The following is a 17,066-nucleotide window of genomic DNA, read 5'->3' on the forward strand; positions in this document are numbered from 1 at the left end:
GAATGTGTAGGGACAGGAAAAATCACACTCGGAAGATCCCTGCTGAAACTATTGGGAGCAGTCATTGATGTGGGAGAAGGCACCCTGGAATTCACCTCTACACCGGGGGGAAATCATATATTTCCTAAATCAAAGGGAAAGAAAAACAACAAGAAAGGTAAGGGTAAAGCCCAAGGTAAGGTTGACACACCATCTCTTGATAATACTTGATACACACTTTCTGCGCCTAGCTGAAAGGCGTTAAAGAAAAGCGCTTATGGGAGACAACCCATGGTTTTTACTACAGTACTTTGTTTTTATTTTGTGTCTTGGAAGTTGTTTACTACTGTAGTAACCTCTCCTTATCTTAGTTTAGTGTTTTGTTGTGCCAAGTAAAGTCGTTGATAGAAAAGTTCATACTAGATTTGGATTACTGCGCAGAAACAGATTTCTTTGCTGTCACGAATCTGGGCTGTTTTCTCTGTAGGTAACTCAGAAAATTATGCCAATTTACGTGAGCGATCCTTAGATATGTACGCAACTTTCATTCAATTTGAGCATTTTCATTTGAGCAAGTCTGGTGCCTCGATAAAATTCGTCAATACGAACTGTTCTGTTTTGACAGATTCTGCCTTTTATTTCGCATTGCCTCTTTTGCTATGTTGGATGAATTTCTTTGATCCATGAATGTCCAGTAGCTTTATGCAATGTCCAGAAGTGTTAAGAATGATTATGTCACCTCTGAACATGTTAATTTTTATTGTCCACTAACCCTCTAATGAGTTGTTCTAAGTTTGGTGTGGAGGAAGTTTTCAAGGATCAAGAGAGGAGTATGATGCAACATGATCAAGGAGAGTGAAAGCTCTAAGCTTGGGGATGCCCCGGTGGTTCACCCCTGCATATTCTAAGAAGACTCAAGCGTCTAAGCTTGGGGATGCCCAAGGCATCCCCTTCTTCATCGACAACATTATCAGGTTCCTCCCCTGAAACTATATTTTTATTCCATCACATCTTATGTGCTTTTCTTGGAGCGTCGGTTTGTTTTTGTTTTTGTTTTGTTTGAATAAAATGGATCCTAGCATTCACTTTATGGAAGAGAGACACGCTCCGCTGTAGCATATGGACAAGTATGTCCTTAGTTTCTACTCATAGTATTCATGGCGAAGTTTCTTCTTCGTTAAATTGTTATATGGTTGGAATTGGAAAATGATACATGTAGTAATTGCTATAAATGTCTTGGGTAATGTGATACTTGGCAATTGTTGTGCTCATGTTTAAGCTCTTGCAACATATACTTTGCACCCATTAATGAAGAAATACATAGAGCATGCTAAAATTTGGTTTGCATATTTGGTCTCTCTAAGGTCTAGATAATTTCTAGTATTGAGTTTGAACAACAAGGAAGACGGTGTAGAGTCTTATAATGTTTTTAATATGTCTTTTATGTGAGTTTTGCTGCACCGGTTCATCCTTGTGTTTGTTTCAAATAGCCTTGCTAGCCCAAACCTTGTATCGAGAGGGAATACCTCTCATGCATCCAAAATACTTGAGCCAACCACTATGCCATTTGTGTCCACCATACCTACCTACTACATGGTATTTTCTGCCATTCCAAAGTAAATTGCTTGAGTGCTACCTTTAAAATTCCATCATTCACCTTTGCAATATATAGCTCATGGGACAAATAGCTTAAAAACTATTGTGGTATTGAATATGTACTTATGCACTTTATCTCTTATTAAGTTGCTTGTTGTGCGATAACCATGTTCACTGGGGACGCCATCAACTACTCTTTGTTGAATTTCATGTGAGTTGCTATGCATGTTCGTCTTGTCTGAAGTAAGAGAGATCTACCACCTTATGGTTAAGCATGCATATTGTTAGAGAAGAACATTGGGCCGCTAACTAAAGCCATGATCCATGGTGGAAGTTTCAGTTTTGGACATATATCCTCAATCTCATATGAGAAAATTATTAATTGTTGCCACATGCTTATGCATAAAAGAGGAGTCCATTATCTGTTGTCTATGTTGTCCCGGTATGGATGTCTAAGTTGAGAATAATCAATAGCGAGAAATCCAATGCGAGCTTTCTCCTTAGACCTTTGTACAAAGTGGCATAGAGGTACCCCTTTGTGACACTTGGTTAAAACATGTGCATTGTGATGATCCGGTAGTCCAAGCTAATTAGGACAAGGTGCGGGCACTATTAGTATACTATGCATGAGGCTTGCAACTTGTAAGATATAATTTACATGATACATATGCTTTATTACTACCGTTGACAAAATTGTTTCATGTTTTCAAAATCAAAGCTCTAGCACAAATATAGCAATCGATGCTTTTCCTCTATGGAGGACCATTCTTTTACTTTCATTGTTGAGTCAGTTCACCTATGTCTCTCCACCTCAAGAAGCAAACACTTGTGTGAACTGTGCATTGATTCCTACATACTTGCATATTGCACTTATTATATTACTCTATGTTGACAATATCCATGAGATATACATGTTACAAGTTGAAAGCAACCGCTGAAACTTAATCTTCCTTTGTGTTGCTTCAATGCTTTTACTATGAATTATTGCTTTATGAGTTAACTCTTATGCAAGACTTATTGATGCTTGTCTTGAAGTACTATTCATGAAAAGTCTTTGCTATATGATTCACTTGTTTACTCATGTCATATACATTGTTTTGATCGCTACATTCACTACATATGCTTTACAAATAGTATGATCAAGGTTATGATGGCATGTCACTCCAGGAATTATCTTTGTTATCGTTTTACCTGCTCGGGACGAGCAGAACTAAGCTTGGGGATGCTGATACGTCTCCAACGTATCGATAATTTCTTGTGTTCCATGCCACATTATTGATGTTATCTACATGTTTTATGCACACTTTATGTCATATTCGTGCATTTTCTGGAACTAACCTATTAACAAGATGCCGAAGTGCCGATTCTTTGTTCTGCTGTTTTTGGTTTCAGAAATCCTAGTAACGAAATATTCTCGGAATTGGACGAAATCAACGCCCAGGGTCCTATTTTGCCACGAAGCTTCCAGAAGACCGAAGAGGAGACGAAGTGGGGCCACGAGGTGGCCACACCCTAGGGCGGCGCGGCCCCCTTGGCCGCGCGGCCTCGTGGTGTGGGGCCCTCGTGCCGCCTCCTGACCTGCCCTTCCGCCTACTTAAAGCCTCCGTCGTGAAACCCCCAGTACCGAGAGCCACGATACGGAAAACCTTCCAGAGACGCCGCCGCCGCCAATCCCATCTCGGGGGATTCAGGAGATCGCCTCCGGCACCCTGCCGGAGAGGGGAATCATCTCCCGGAGGACTCTACGCCGCCATGGTCGCCTCCGGAGTGATGTGTGAGTAGTCTACCCCTGGACTATGGGTCCATAGCAGTAGCTAGATGGTTGTCTTCTCCTTATTGTGCTTCATTGTCGGATCTTGTGAGCTGCCTAACATGATCAAGATCATCTATCTGTAATTCTATATGTTGCGTTTGTTGGGATCCAATGAATAGAGAATACTTGTTATGTTGATTATCAAAGTTATGTCTATGTGTTGTTTATGATCTTGCATGCTCTCCGTTACTAGTAGATGCTCTGGCCAAGTAGATGCTTGTAACTCCAAGAGGGAGTATTTATGCTCGATAGTGGGTTCATGTCTCCGTGAATCTGGGGGAGTGACAGAAACCTCTAAGATTATGGATGTGCTGTTGCCACTAGGGATAAAACATTGGTGCTATGTTCAAGGATGTAGTCACTGATTACATTACGCGCAATACTTAATGCAATTGTCTGTTGTTAGCAACTTAATACTGGAGGGGGTTCGGATGATAACCTGAAGGTGGACTTTTTAGGCATAGATGCATGCTGGATAGCGGTCTATGTACTTTGTCGTAATGCCCAATTAAATCTCACTATACTCATCATAATATGTATGTGCATGGTCATGCCCTCTTTATTTGTCAATTTCCCAACTGTAATTTGTTCACCCAACATGCTGTTTATCTTATGGGAGAGACACCTCTAGTGAACTGTGGACCCCGGTCCAATTCTCTATACTGAAATACAATCTACTGCAATACTTGTTCTACTGTTTTCTGCAAACAATCATCTTCCACACAATACGGTTAATCCTTTGTTACAGCAAGCTGGTGAGATTGACAACCTCACTGTTTCGTTGGGGCAAAGTACTTTGGTTGTGTTGTGCAGGTTCCACATTGGCGCCGGAATCCCTGGTGTTGCGCCGCACTACATCCCGCCGCCATCAACCTTTAACGTGCTTCTTGACTCCTACTGGTTCGATTAAACCTTGGTTTCTTACTGAGGGAAACTTGCCGCTGTGCGCATCACACCTTCCTCTTGGGGTTCCCAACGGACGTGTCAACCACACGCATCAGAGATCAAGACACCCTGCAAGGGGAGTCTCCACTTCCCAATCTCTTTACTTTGTTTTTGTCTTGCTTAGTTTTATTTACTACTTTGTTTGCTGCACTAAATCAAAATACAAAAAAATTAGTTGCTAGTTTTACTTTATTTGCTATCTTGTTTGCTATATCAAAAACACAAAAAAATTAGTTACTCACATTTACTTTATCTAGTTTGCTTTATTTACTACTGCTAAAATGGCCACCCCTGAAAATACTAAGTTGTGTGACTTCACAACCACAAATAATAATGATTTCTTATGCACACCTATTGCTCCACCTGCTACTACAGCAGAATTCTTTGAAATTAAACCTGCTTTACTAAATCTTGTTATGCGAGAGCAATTTTCTGGTGTTAGTTCTGATGATGCTGCTGCCCATCTTAATAATTTTATTGAACTATGTGAAATACAAAAGTATAAAGATGTAGATGGTGACATTATAAAATTAAAATTGTTCCCTTTCTCATTAAGAGGAAGAGCTAAAGATTGGTTGCTATCTCTGCCTAAGAATAGTATTGATTCATGGACTAAATGCAAGGATGCTTTTATTGGTAGATATTATCCCCCTGCTAAAATTATATCTTTGAGGAGTAGCATAATGAATTTTAAACAATTAGGTACTGAGCATGTTGCACAAGCATGGGAAAGAATGAAATCTCTGGTTAAAAATTGCCCAACCCATGGGCTGACTACTTGGATGATCATCCAAACCTTCTATGCAGGACTAAATTTTTCTTCGCGGAATTTATTGGATTCAGCTGCTGGAGGTACCTTTATGTCCATCACTCTTGGTGAAGCAACAAAGCTTCTTGATAATATGATGATCAACTACTCTGAATGGCACACGGAAAGAGCTCCACAAGGTAAGAAGGTAAATTCTGTCGAAGAAACCTCTTCCTTGAGTGATAAGATTGATGCTATTATGTCTATGCTTGTGAATGGTAGGTCTAATGCTAATCCTAATAATGTTCCGTTAGCGTCATTGGTTGCTCAAAAAGAATATGTTGATGTGAATTTCATTAAAAATAACAATTACAATGATCCTAGGCCATATCCTGCTAATGGTAACTCTCATGATAGATATGTTTCACCTAATGAAGAAAAGATGCTAGAAATTGAAAGATCCACTAAAAGCTTTATGCAATCACAATATGAGCAAAATAAATTGTTTACTAAAACAATGAATGAGCAATCTACCTTGTTGAAGAATATAGGGAATCAACTTGAAAATCTAAATAGGGAGATCTCGGGGTTGCAAACTAAACTTGCTAATGCTGAAAATTGAATCTCATACATGTCTGCATCACAATCTTCTTTAATTAATAAAATGGCTGCTAAACCCGAGGATTTAGATAACAAAATTACTACTACAGCAAATGCCATCCAAGTTAGAATTAATGAGAATATAAGACTAATGGCTGAACTGCGTGCTAGGTGGGATAGAGAAGAAAATGAAAAACTAGCTAAAGAGAAGAATGTAGCTAAAGTTTGGACTATTACCACGACTAGTAATGCTAATGCTACACATGTTGCTGCACCTCCTACTATTAATGGTAAAATAATTGGTGTTAGCAATGTTTCCACTTCTAATGCAAAGCGCAAGAAACTGCCTGAAATTGCTAAAACTGCTGAAACTGCCTGTGATAAAACTGCTGAAATTTTTTCCAACATTGGGGATGATGATCCCATTGATTTAGATTATAATGGTTTGAATTTTGATGATTTCCACATCTCTGAAGTTATAAAGTTCTTGCAAAAACTTGCTAAAAGTCCTAATGCTAGTGCTATAAATTTGGCTTTCACGCAACATATTACAAATGCTCTCATAAAAGCTAGAGAAGAGAAACTAGAGCGCGAAGCCTCTATTCCTAGAAAGCTAGAGGATGGTTTGGAGCCCATCATTAAGATGAAGGTTAAATATTTTGATTGTAATGCCTTATGTGATCTTGGTGCAAGTATTTCAGTTATGCCTAAGAAAATTTATAATATGCTTGACTTGCCACCGCTGAAAAATTGTTATTTGGATGTTAATCTTGCTGATCATTCTACAAAGAAACCTTTGGGGAAAGTTGATAATCTTCGCATTACCGTTAACAATAACCTTGTCCCCGTTGATTTTGTTGTCTTGGATATTGAATGCAATGCATCTTGTCCCATTATATTGGGAAGACCTTTTCTTCGAACTGTTGGTGCTATCATTGATATGAAGGAAGGTAATATAAAATATCAATTTCCTCTCAAGAAAGGTATGGAACACTTCCCTAGAAAGAGAATAAAGTTACCTTTTGATTCTATTATTAGAACAAATTATGATGTTGACACTTCGTCTCTTGATAATACTTGATACACACTTTCTGCGCCTAGCTGAAAGGCGTTAAAGAAAAGCGCTTATGGGAGACAACCCATGGTTTTTACTACAGTACTTTGTTTTTATTTTGTGTCTTGAAAGTTGTTTACTACTGTAGCAACCTCTCCTTATCTTAGTTTAGTGTTTTATTGTGCCAAGTAAAGTCGTTGATAGAAAAGTTCATACTAGATTTGGATTACTGCACAGAAACAGATTTCTTTGCTGTCACGAATCTGGGCTGTTTTCTCTGTAGGTAACTCAGAAAATTATGCCAATTTATGTGAGTGATCCTCAGATATGTGCGCAACTTTCATTCAATTTGAGCATTTTCATTTGAGCAAGTCTGGTGCCTCGATAAAATTCGTCAATACGAACTGTTCTGTTTTGACAGATTCTGCCTTTTATTTCGCATTGCCTCTTTTGCTATGTTGGATGAATTTCTTTGATCCATGAATGTCCAGTAGCTTTATGCAATGTCCAGAAGTGTTAAGAATGATTATGTCACCTCTGAACATGTTAATTTTTATTGTCCACTAATCCTCTAATGAGTTGTTCTAAGTTTGGTGTGGAGGAAGTTTTCAAGGATCAAGAGAGGAGTATGATGCAACATGATCAAGGAGAGTGAAAGCTCTAAGCTTGGGGATGCCCCGGTGGTTCACCCCTGCATATTCTAAGAAGACTCAAGCGTCTAAGCTTGGGGATGCCCAAGGCATCCCCTTCTTCATCGACAACATTATCAGGTTCCTCCCCTGAAACTATATTTTTATTCCATCACATCTTATGTGCTTTTCTTGGAGCGTCGGTTTGTTTTTGTTTTTTGTTTTGATTGAATAAAATGGATCCTAGCATTCACTGTATGGGAGAGAGACACGCTCCGCTGTAGCATATGGACAAGTATGTCCTTAGGCTTTACTCATAGTATTCATGGCGAAGTTTCTTCTTCGTTAAATTGTTATATGGTTGGAATTGGAAAATGATACATGTAGTAATTGCTATAAATGTCTTGGTTAATGTGATACTTGGCAATTGTTGTGCTCATGTTTAAGCTCTTGCATCATATACTTTGCACCCATTAATGAAGAAATACATAGGGCATGCTAAAATTTGGTTTGCATATTTGGTCTCTCTAAGCTCTAGATAATTTCTAGTATTGAGTTTGAACAACAAGGAAGACGGTGTAGAGTCTTATAATATTTTCAATATGTCTTTTATGTGAGTTTTGCTGCACCGGTTCATCCTTGTGTTTGTTTCAAATAGCCTTGCTAGCCTAAACCTTGTATCGAGAGGGAATACTTCTCATGCATCCAAAATCCTTGAGCCAACCACTATGCCATTTGTGTCCACCATACCTACCTACTACATGGTATTTCTCCGCCATTCCAAAGTAAATTGCTTGAGTGCTACCTTTAAAATTCCATCATTCACCTTTGCAATATATAGCTCATGGGACAAATAGCTTAAAAACTATTGTGGTATTGAATATGTACTTATGCACTTTATCTCTTACTAAGTTGCTTGTTGTGCGATAACCATGTTCACTGGGGACGCCATCAACTACTCTTTGTTGAATTTCATGTGAGTTGCTATGCATGTTCGTCTTGTCTGAAGTAAGAGAGATCTACCACCTTATGGTTAAGCATGCATATTGTTAGAGAAGAACATTGGGCCGCTAACTAAAGCCATGATCCATGGTGGAAGTTTCAGTTTTGGACAATATCCTCAATCTCATATGAGAAAATTATTAATTGTTGTTACATGCTTATGCATAAAAGAGGAGTCCATTATCTGTTGTCTATGTTGTCCCGGTATGGATGTCTAAGTTGAGAATAATCAATAGCGAGAAATCCAATGCGAGCTTTCTCCTTAGACCCTTGTACAGGCGGCATAGAGGTACCCCTTTGTGACACTTGGTTAAAACATGTGCATTGCGATGATCCGGTAGTCCAAGCTAATTAGGACAAGGTGCGGGCACTATTAGTATACTATGCATGAGGCTTGCAACTTGTAAGATATAATTTACATGACACATATGCTTTATTACTACCGTTGACAAAATTGTTTCATGTTTTCAAAATCAAAGCTCTAGCACAAATATAGCAATCGATGCTTTTCCTCTATGGAGGACCATTCTTTTACTTTCATTGTTGAGTCAGTTCACCTATTTCTCTCCACCTCAAGAAGCAAACACTTGTGTGAACTATGCATTGATTCCTACATACTTGCATACTGCACTTATTATATTACTCTATGTTGACAATATCCATGAGATATACATGTTACAAGTTGAAAGCAACCGCTGAAACTTAATCTTCCTTTGTGTTGCTTCAATGCTTTTACTTTGAATTATTGCTTTATGAGTTAAGTCTTATGCAAGACTTATTGATGCTTGTCTTGAAGTACTATTCATGAAAAGTCTTTGCTTTATGATTCACTTGTTTACTCATGTCATATACATTGTTTTGATCGCTGCATTCACTACATATGCTTTACAAATAGTATGATCAAGGTTATGATGGCATGTCACTCCGTAAATTATCTTTGTTATCGTTTTACCTGCTCGGGACGAGCGTAACTAAGCTTGGGGATGCTGATACGTCTCCGACGTATCGATAATTTCTTGTGTTCCATGCCACATTATTGATGATATCTACATGTTTTATGCACACTTTATGTCATATTCGTGCATTTTCTCGGAACTAACCTATTAACAAGATGCCGAAGAGCCGATTCTTTGTTTTCTGCTGTTTTTGGTTTCAGAAATCCTAGTAACGAAATATTCTCGGAATTGGACGAAATCAACGCCCAGGGTCCTATTTTGCCACGAAGCTTCCAGAAGACCGAAGAGGAGACGAAGTGGGGCCACGAGGCAGCCAAACCCTAGGGCGGCGCGGCCCCTGCCTTGGCCGCGCGGCCCTATGGTGTGGTCCCCTCGTGCCGCCTCCTGACCTGCCCTTCCGCCTACTTAAAGCCTCCGTCGCGAAACCCCCAGTACCGAGAGCCACGATACGGAAAACCTTCCAGAGACGCCGCCGCCGCCAATCCCATCTCGGGGGATTCAGGAGATCGCCTCCGGCACCACGCCGGAGAGGGGAATCATCTCCCGGAGGACTCTACGCCGCCATGGTCGCCTCCGGAGTGATGTGTGAGTAGTCTACCCCTGGACTATGGGTCCATAGCAGTAGCTAGATGGTTGTCTTCTCCCCATTGTGCTTAATTGTCGGATCTTGTGAGCTGCCTAACATGATCAAGATCATCTATCTGTAATTCTATATGTTGCGTTTGTTGGGATCCGATGAATAGAGAATACTTGTTATGTTGATTATCAAAGTTATGTCTATGTGTTGTTTATGATCTTGCATGCTCTCCGTTACTAGTAGATGCTCTGGCCAAGTAGATGCTTGTAACTCCAAGAGGGAGTATTTATGCTCGATAGTGGGTTCATGTCTCCGTGAACTGGGAAGTGACAAATCTCTAAGATTATGGATGTCTTTGTGCCACTAGGGATAAAACATTGGAGCTATGTTCGAGGACGTAGTTACTGATTACATTACGCGCAATACTTAATGCAATTGTCTGTTGTTAGCAACTTAATACTGGAGGGGGTTCGGATGATAACCTGAAGGTGGACTTTTTAGGCATAGATGCATGCTGGATAGCGGTCTATGTACTTTGTCGTAATGCCCAATTAAATCTCACTATACTCATCATAATATGTATGTGCATGGTCATGCCCTCTTTATTTGTCAATTGCCCAACTGTAATTTGTTCACCCAACATGTTGTTTATCTTATGGGAGAGACACCTCTAGTGAACTGTGGACCCCGGTCCAATTCTCTATACTGAAATACAATCTCTTTTACCCAATCTTTGTTCTCTGTTTTCTGCAAACAATCATCATCCACACTATACATCTAATCCTTTGTTACAGCAAGCCGGTGAGATTGACAACCTCGCTGTTTCGTTGGGGCAAAGTACTTTGGTTGTGTTGTGCAGGTTCCACGTTGGCGCCGGAATCTCTGGTGTTGCGCCGCACTACATCCCGCCGCCATCAACCTTCAACGTGCTTCTTGGCTCCTACTGGTTCGATAAACCTTGGTTTCATACTGAGGGAAAACTTGCCGCTGTACGCATCACACCTTCCTCTTGGGGTTCCCAACGGACGCGTGTTGTACGCGTATCACTGGCCTGCAGGATCTTCTCTTTCGGTGGGACTAGATTATGTCCTAGTATCGCAAGACTCTCCAAAGCACCACGGTGGGCCTGAGCCATGGATCCTTCGGGACGCTGGTTAATGAGGTACGCTGCAAGATTGGCTGTTGCTCCTGCGACGGTTTTTGGCCGTGGCATGCCTGCGGTGTCCGTGGTCATAAAGGACTTGGTCAAGTTTGATGTTATCTCCCTTGCATCATCTTCCGAAAGCCTGGACATCCTCGATCGATGTTTGCCCCCTCCGTGAGTACTTCGGGAGGCACTCCCCTGCGAGGCCCTTCGCCGCTCGCTGGACCGGTCTGCCGCAGATAGACGTTTCTCGAGGGTGGCTTGCTCCTTAGACAGGCGCTCCCGATTTTTCTCCAATATGGAGCGGTAAGCGTTGAGTGTGCCAACCGTGGTTCCCGCCGAAAGCGGTGTGTTGTTGAGCACGGCTGCCTTGGCTGCTGCCCATTCTTCTTCTGTAATGGTGTGGTCGCTATTGTCATTGCTGGCGCTATCCCCAAAACTAGCCCGCCTGCTGGAACGGGGGGTGCGTTCTCTGTCTCCCCTATTAGCGACGTAGACTTGGAGGGGCGCCACTCTTCGGGTGTCTCCTCGAACGACGCTGTCGATGCTGTCCTCTCCCGATGAATAGTAGGCGTTGCAGATGAATGGCGTGTCGCTTGACCCTAGTCCATGCCTAGTGTCGCAGTTCATGCAGTAATACGAGGTCATCTCCGAGGGCACGGGGTCATCAGATCCAACTGACATGGAGGATGCTGAACGTGGAGTCGATGGCGCGGACGCACTCGACGGGTTTGCCTGGCCAGCCGAAAGGTCGGGTGTCGATGACGCACTTGGGCTTGTCGATCTGGAGATAGGAGATTCCAGCAGCCGGAGGATTCCTTCTGAGTTGACGTTGTAGTGGACGCTCCCGAACGCCATCTCCATGTTGCCTTGCAGACCAGAAAAGGTGGAGCGAGATGATTCGCTGTGCGGGGTGAATTCGTAGGAGCCAAAACGGATCGGGCTTCCCAGATGAGGCGATGATGGTGCGGATGAAGCTGCTGATGACATGACAGGTTCAGCCGATGTCCGATCTTGTGCCGACAGGGTTCCTATAGACGGCGCCAATTGTCGAGGGTACTCCTCGCCAATGCCCTCCGATAGGGGCTTAGGGTTGATGAAATCATGTAGGCTGACACGAGACATCGGTTCACAGACAAGCGGGGAGAGCGATTTACCCAGGTTCGGGGCCCTCGATGAGGTAAAACCCTTACGTCATGCCTGTCTGTTCTTTGATTATGAAAACAATGGGTTACAATGGGGTGCCGAATAGTTCGGCTGAGATCTAGTCGAGATTGCTGTTGCTAGGGTTACCTAGCTCTAAGCTTTTCTTGGCTAAGATTGCTAAGATTGTTCGTGTCCCTCGGCAGCCCCTCTCCTGGCCTTTATATAGGAGGCCAGGTCTCAAGAGGTCTAACCGAATACGACTAGATTTACAGTAGTTTAGATCCAATCTTTCCTTGTCTGTTTGCTTCCTTGTCTTGCCCGTCAAGGAATCTTCTGGTGCGCCGGCCTAGTGGCCCATCTCGCCTTCAGGTATCTTCATGGGCCTCCAATTTGTCATTACCAGATAGAGCAATACTGATTACCCGAAGGGTAATGCCCACGTAAGTGGGCGGCAAGCATGGTGGTGCATGATGGAGCGTTCGGGGCGGGGTTGCGAGGGTCGGGAGAAATCCCTGTCGGTCAGACCGACGCCAACGTGGTGGTGTCTGCGGGCGCCTCCCTACCTTCCTGAAGGGCTTGGGGTGAAGCCTTCCTCCCTTGCCCGTGTGCGTACCAGGGAAACCCTAGGATTCGTCCGGGCAGCAGCGTCATTGTCATCGCATTCCTTCCTGAAGGTGCTGCTTGGTACGCGGCGCTTCAGAGTGCTAGGACCATGGTGGATATCTTCGGTGGGCGCAGGCGCGCAGCGGCCACGAGACATCGTCGTTTTTTCGTCGATCCGACCTCTTCGACATTTCTTTCTTTTTTCTTGCTCGTGTGATGTTTTGCCCTAGCGATGGTTGCTTCTTGTATCAGTTGTTTGCTATATTAATATAGCGGGGCGAAAAAAATGCACTTGAGGTGGCGTAGGATTACATTAGAGACAGACAGATTGAGATGAGAAGGTGCTGCCAAAAAAAAGGCAGGAACCAATCAAACAGTCCCCACTCACTCACCGGACCAAGTTACTAGTACTACTGTACGACCCTGCGATACGCAAACGCAACCGACCGAGCCAAAGCGTGATGTTCTAGGCGCCCTCAGCTTGCCCTGTCCCGTTCACACTCTACACTGACCTTCCGGACCTACCTTTCCCTTTTGGGTCCCACCACCACCGAGCTTCCGCTGCTCCTCCTCCTTCCTGGCTGCGAGGCGGTCCGCGTGTATGTCCGATCGATGCGGCCACATCACCACGCAGGCACCGCATCCCACTGACTCCCCGGGCCCGCCGTCAGGACCGCCACCGTACCAGGCGGCGCATGCGCGACACGTGTCCTGCCTCTCTACGCTGCCGCCTGTGCCGCCGGGACGTGGCGCCCAGCCACGGGCCAGGCGGAGCTGTATTTGGGACGCCGCTCTCGCCTTGGCATGCCCTATCTATACCCACCCCTCCCCCTGCCGGCCGGCTGCAGATCGATGCCAACATCGTCCCGTCGGCTGCAACCATGTCGTCCGAACGCAGCGGCCAGCGGCAATGCCGGCACGGCGCCACGGGCGACGTCGAGCTCGACGCGGCCATGGCGCTGGCCGACATGGCCGGCGTCCCCGCAGCGCCTTCCGCCGGGCAGCAGCACCCCGAGCCACCGCCGAGGCAGCACGCCGAGGAGGAGGAGGAGCTGGCCAGCACGAGGCTGAGCCTGGAGCTGGGCAAGGTCGGCATCCAGGCGTCGCCCTGCTCTAGCAGCTCCAGCGCCGGCGGGTGCCCCTCTCGCGCGCAGCAAGCGCTTCCGGCGGCCACGGCAGGGACGGCCGGCTACGGGCCCAGGCCCCGCCACGCACTCACCGAGGTAACTCAGCCTCAGCGGCCAAGTTAGGTCGTCGTCGCGTGTGGAAGGAGTAGCTAGCTAATCTCTTGTGTGGATCCAACAGGCCGAGAAGGAGGCAAAGCGGCTGCGGCGCGTGCTCGCCAACCGGGAGTCCGCGCGCCAAACCATACTCCGCCGTCAGGTTACACGATTCTTGGCCTTGACAGCTTCCGTACACCACGAAAAACACAGATTTTTCTGTCAACAAATATCCAAGTTTCATATTGCTCCTTAATAACTCAGGCCATCCGAGACGAACTGGCGAGGAAAGTTGCGGACTTGTCGTCGCAGAACGAGAGCATGAAGAAGGTGAGCTACACGTGGTGCTCAACTTGTGATGATCAACGTCTACTGATGGATTGGTTCATGTTATTAGCAAAAAAATAGCGACTACCAGGAAAATCATAGCAAGTAGAACATGTGTTGATTCTTCTCTTCTTGATGCAGGAGAAGGAGACGGTGATGCAGGAGTTCCTCACGCTCCAGGAGACGAACAAGCAGCTGAGAGAACAGGCACGCCATCATCTTGCCTAATTCCATTATCCTAAATTCCTAATGAACACGTACTTTATCGTTATTAATTATAAGCTAGACTGTTGTATTGACAAGCGGAATCTAGCATGTTCGGAGACTCCAGTTGTTCCCCCTCAAAGCGAGCCACATGCCTGCACTTTAGCCGGCCGTACTAGCAGAAGTCCCTAGGCCATCGCCGACAAGGCGAACAGTTGCCACCGCTAGACGTACACACAGTCAAGCGGTCATGGCCGAATTGGAACTGAGCTGTGCGTTGTACGCTGCCGCATCTGTGCGTTACTCTTGATGCCATATGTACGGATAACGATATCATCGTGTTTCTATATTTGGCTTTCTGCCAAGACTACTGATCTACTCTCTCTTCTTTGTTTTGTGGCCGGATATTAATTGCTGCATGCTTATATGTTATTCTCCTTCTAGCAGTAGAGTTAAGCTAGGTTAGACTTGTTGGTGCCATCTTTAGAGCTTTTACCAATCGGCTATGGCGTTTTTGAATCTCCATTTCTGCGTGCAACTAAGAACCGAACAAGTGGAAAGAAGGCGTGATGCTAGTATCTTATTCTTGGCTAAGCCCTGAATGCGTTTCTCGGTGTGCAGGTTGTTGCGAAGGCGGCAGAGAGGGAGTCGGAGACGGCGCCGGTGCCGATGGACACGACGCCGCCACCGGAGCAGCGATCAGAAGCCACGCCGTCTACAACCGCCCAGCCGGATGCACCGCCAGGGCCGAGCTTCCTATACACCGGCGCTGCGCCACCTGCGGTGCCGGTGCCATACCTCTGGGGTTCTTGGCCGGGGTACGAGTACGACCCGCGCGGCAGCCTGGGCGGCGTCGGCGCGGGACATGCCCCGCCGCCGATCGGCTATCCTCCCTGCGCGTGGTACTATCCCGTCGTGGCCGACCGGCGCGGCTCGCCGGCGACGTCTTACGCCGCGCAGCCGCTCTATCATGAGGCTGCGAGCGGGGGCGGCAGTCAGGGTACCGGCGGCGGAACGGCCGAGGAGGACACCGACGACGACCCGTGCTCACTCACGCTCGGGCTTGACGTTACCAGCGCCGAGAGCAGCGGCGGCCGTGCGGCGGCGGGCGGCAGGGAGAGGGCGGCGGAGGCTAGACGGAGGAGGAAGGAGCTGACGAAGCTGAAGCAGACGCAGCCCGGAGGCCGTCCTGGAGACGAGTAGAGTAGGTCGTCTCTGTTCCGGGCTTCCGGCCCATTTGGCAGAGGACAAGAAACTAGTATTGGTTTCATCGTTTCATGTTTGATTTTTAGCCTTTTGTTCGTCGAAAATGTTTTCTGTTTTCAAATCATTTTGTAGTGCAATCTGCAATCTGTATACAAAGGATAGCTAGTAGTAGTAGGTTTAATGATGTAGCACGGAGTCACGTTTTTTTTTTTTTTCGATAAAGAGCACGGAGTCACGTGAGGTGTAACAATTCATTTGTAAGGGAAAAATCGGTTCTGAACTGTTTCATTGTGCCAACACGTTCTGAACTGTTCTGAAAAATCGGCGCTCGTCCCCGCAGGCGAGTCAGGGGCGAAACCCAACCCCTCCCCTCCAGCCCGACCCCTCCGCCCCCTCCCCCGCCGCCAGTGACCCGAGCTGCTGGCAAAGCCTGCGCAGTGCCGGCGGCGGCGAGCATCTCCACCTCCTGGCCGCCCATCGGGAAGCGCGGGCGGACCTGATGGCAGCGGGAGCCCCTCGGCTGTCCGGCGACGGCGCCGAGAAAGTCGGCGACGACGCTGGGTTGGCGTGACGGTGTTGGGCGGCCGGAGTTGGCGCCGTGGCGGCGCGGGTCTGCTGGCCCAGATCTGGGCCCTTTGGGCTCGATCTGGGGCGGGTGGGCCCCGACCGTTTTTGTGCACCTGCGCCTGGGTGCGGCTACCCGCCTCCTCCTCGCCCGTCCTCCTTGGCTCCAAGCGAACGGGTGCTGCTGCTCTGGCCAGGTTGAGCTGATCCCGACGCCATCTTGGCGTGGCGGCTCGGGGCGTCCGTGCGATGCTGGCGGCGAGGTATGCAGTGCTGGGTGGCCGACGATACCTCTCTGAGGTGGATGCGCGTGTTGACGCATAAAGCACACGCCCGTTGGGAACCCCAAGTGGAAGGTGTGATGCGTACAGCAGAAAGTTTCCCTCAGTAAGAAACCAAGGTTTATCGAACCAGTAGGAGTCAAGGAGCACGTGAAGGTTGTTGGTAACGGAGTGTAGTGCGGCCAACACCAGGGATTTCGGCGCCAACGTGGAACCTGCATAACACAATCCAAATACTTTGCCCCAACTTAACAGTGAGGTTGTCAATCTCACCGGCTTGCTGTAACAAAGGATTAAATGTATGGTGTGGAAAATGATGTTTGTATGCGAAGAACAGTAAAGAACAATGTTTGCAGTAGATTGTATTCGATGTAAAAGAATGGACCGGGGTCCACAGTTCACTAGTGGTGTCTCTCCAATAAGAAATAGCATGTTGGGTGAACAAATTACAGTTGGACAATTGACAAATAAA

At 46.0% G+C, this 17,066-nt stretch overlaps 1 protein-coding gene across 1 annotated transcript; it reads left to right on the plus strand.

Moving 5' to 3' along the window:
* The first annotated feature begins 13,487 nt into the window (after nucleotides 1-13,487).
* LOC127304788 (uncharacterized) lies at nucleotides 13,488-15,915 on the plus strand. The gene is made up of 6 exons (XM_071820878.1): nucleotides 13,488-14,015; nucleotides 14,098-14,175; nucleotides 14,277-14,342; nucleotides 14,481-14,546; nucleotides 14,643-14,715; nucleotides 15,139-15,915. Exons 1-6 carry the CDS (start codon nucleotides 13,488-13,490, stop codon nucleotides 15,744-15,746), a joined length of 1,419 nt encoding a protein of 472 aa, XP_071676979.1. The 3' UTR covers nucleotides 15,747-15,915.
* The last annotated feature ends 1,151 nt before the right edge of the window (nucleotides 15,916-17,066 follow it).

The sequence above is a fragment of the Lolium perenne genome, chromosome 5 (assembly GCF_019359855.2).
Source record: "Lolium perenne isolate Kyuss_39 chromosome 5, Kyuss_2.0, whole genome shotgun sequence".
NCBI classification, from domain to species: domain Eukaryota; kingdom Viridiplantae; phylum Streptophyta; class Magnoliopsida; order Poales; family Poaceae; genus Lolium; species Lolium perenne.

What these genes read in the sequence shown, in the direction of transcription:
- LOC127304788 (XM_071820878.1), top strand. Translation starts at nt 13,488, where the DNA reads ATGCGCGACACGTGTCCTGCCTCTCTACGCTGCCGCCTGTGCCGCCGG. An exon ending in AAACCATACTCCGCCGTCAG is followed by an intron (nt 14,176 to 14,276) that starts GTTACACGATTC and finishes TTAATAACTCAG; the next exon opens with GCCATCCGAGACGAACTGGC. An exon ending in ACAAGCAGCTGAGAGAACAG is followed by an intron (nt 14,547 to 14,642) that starts GCACGCCATCAT and finishes TGTATTGACAAG; the next exon opens with CGGAATCTAGCATGTTCGGA.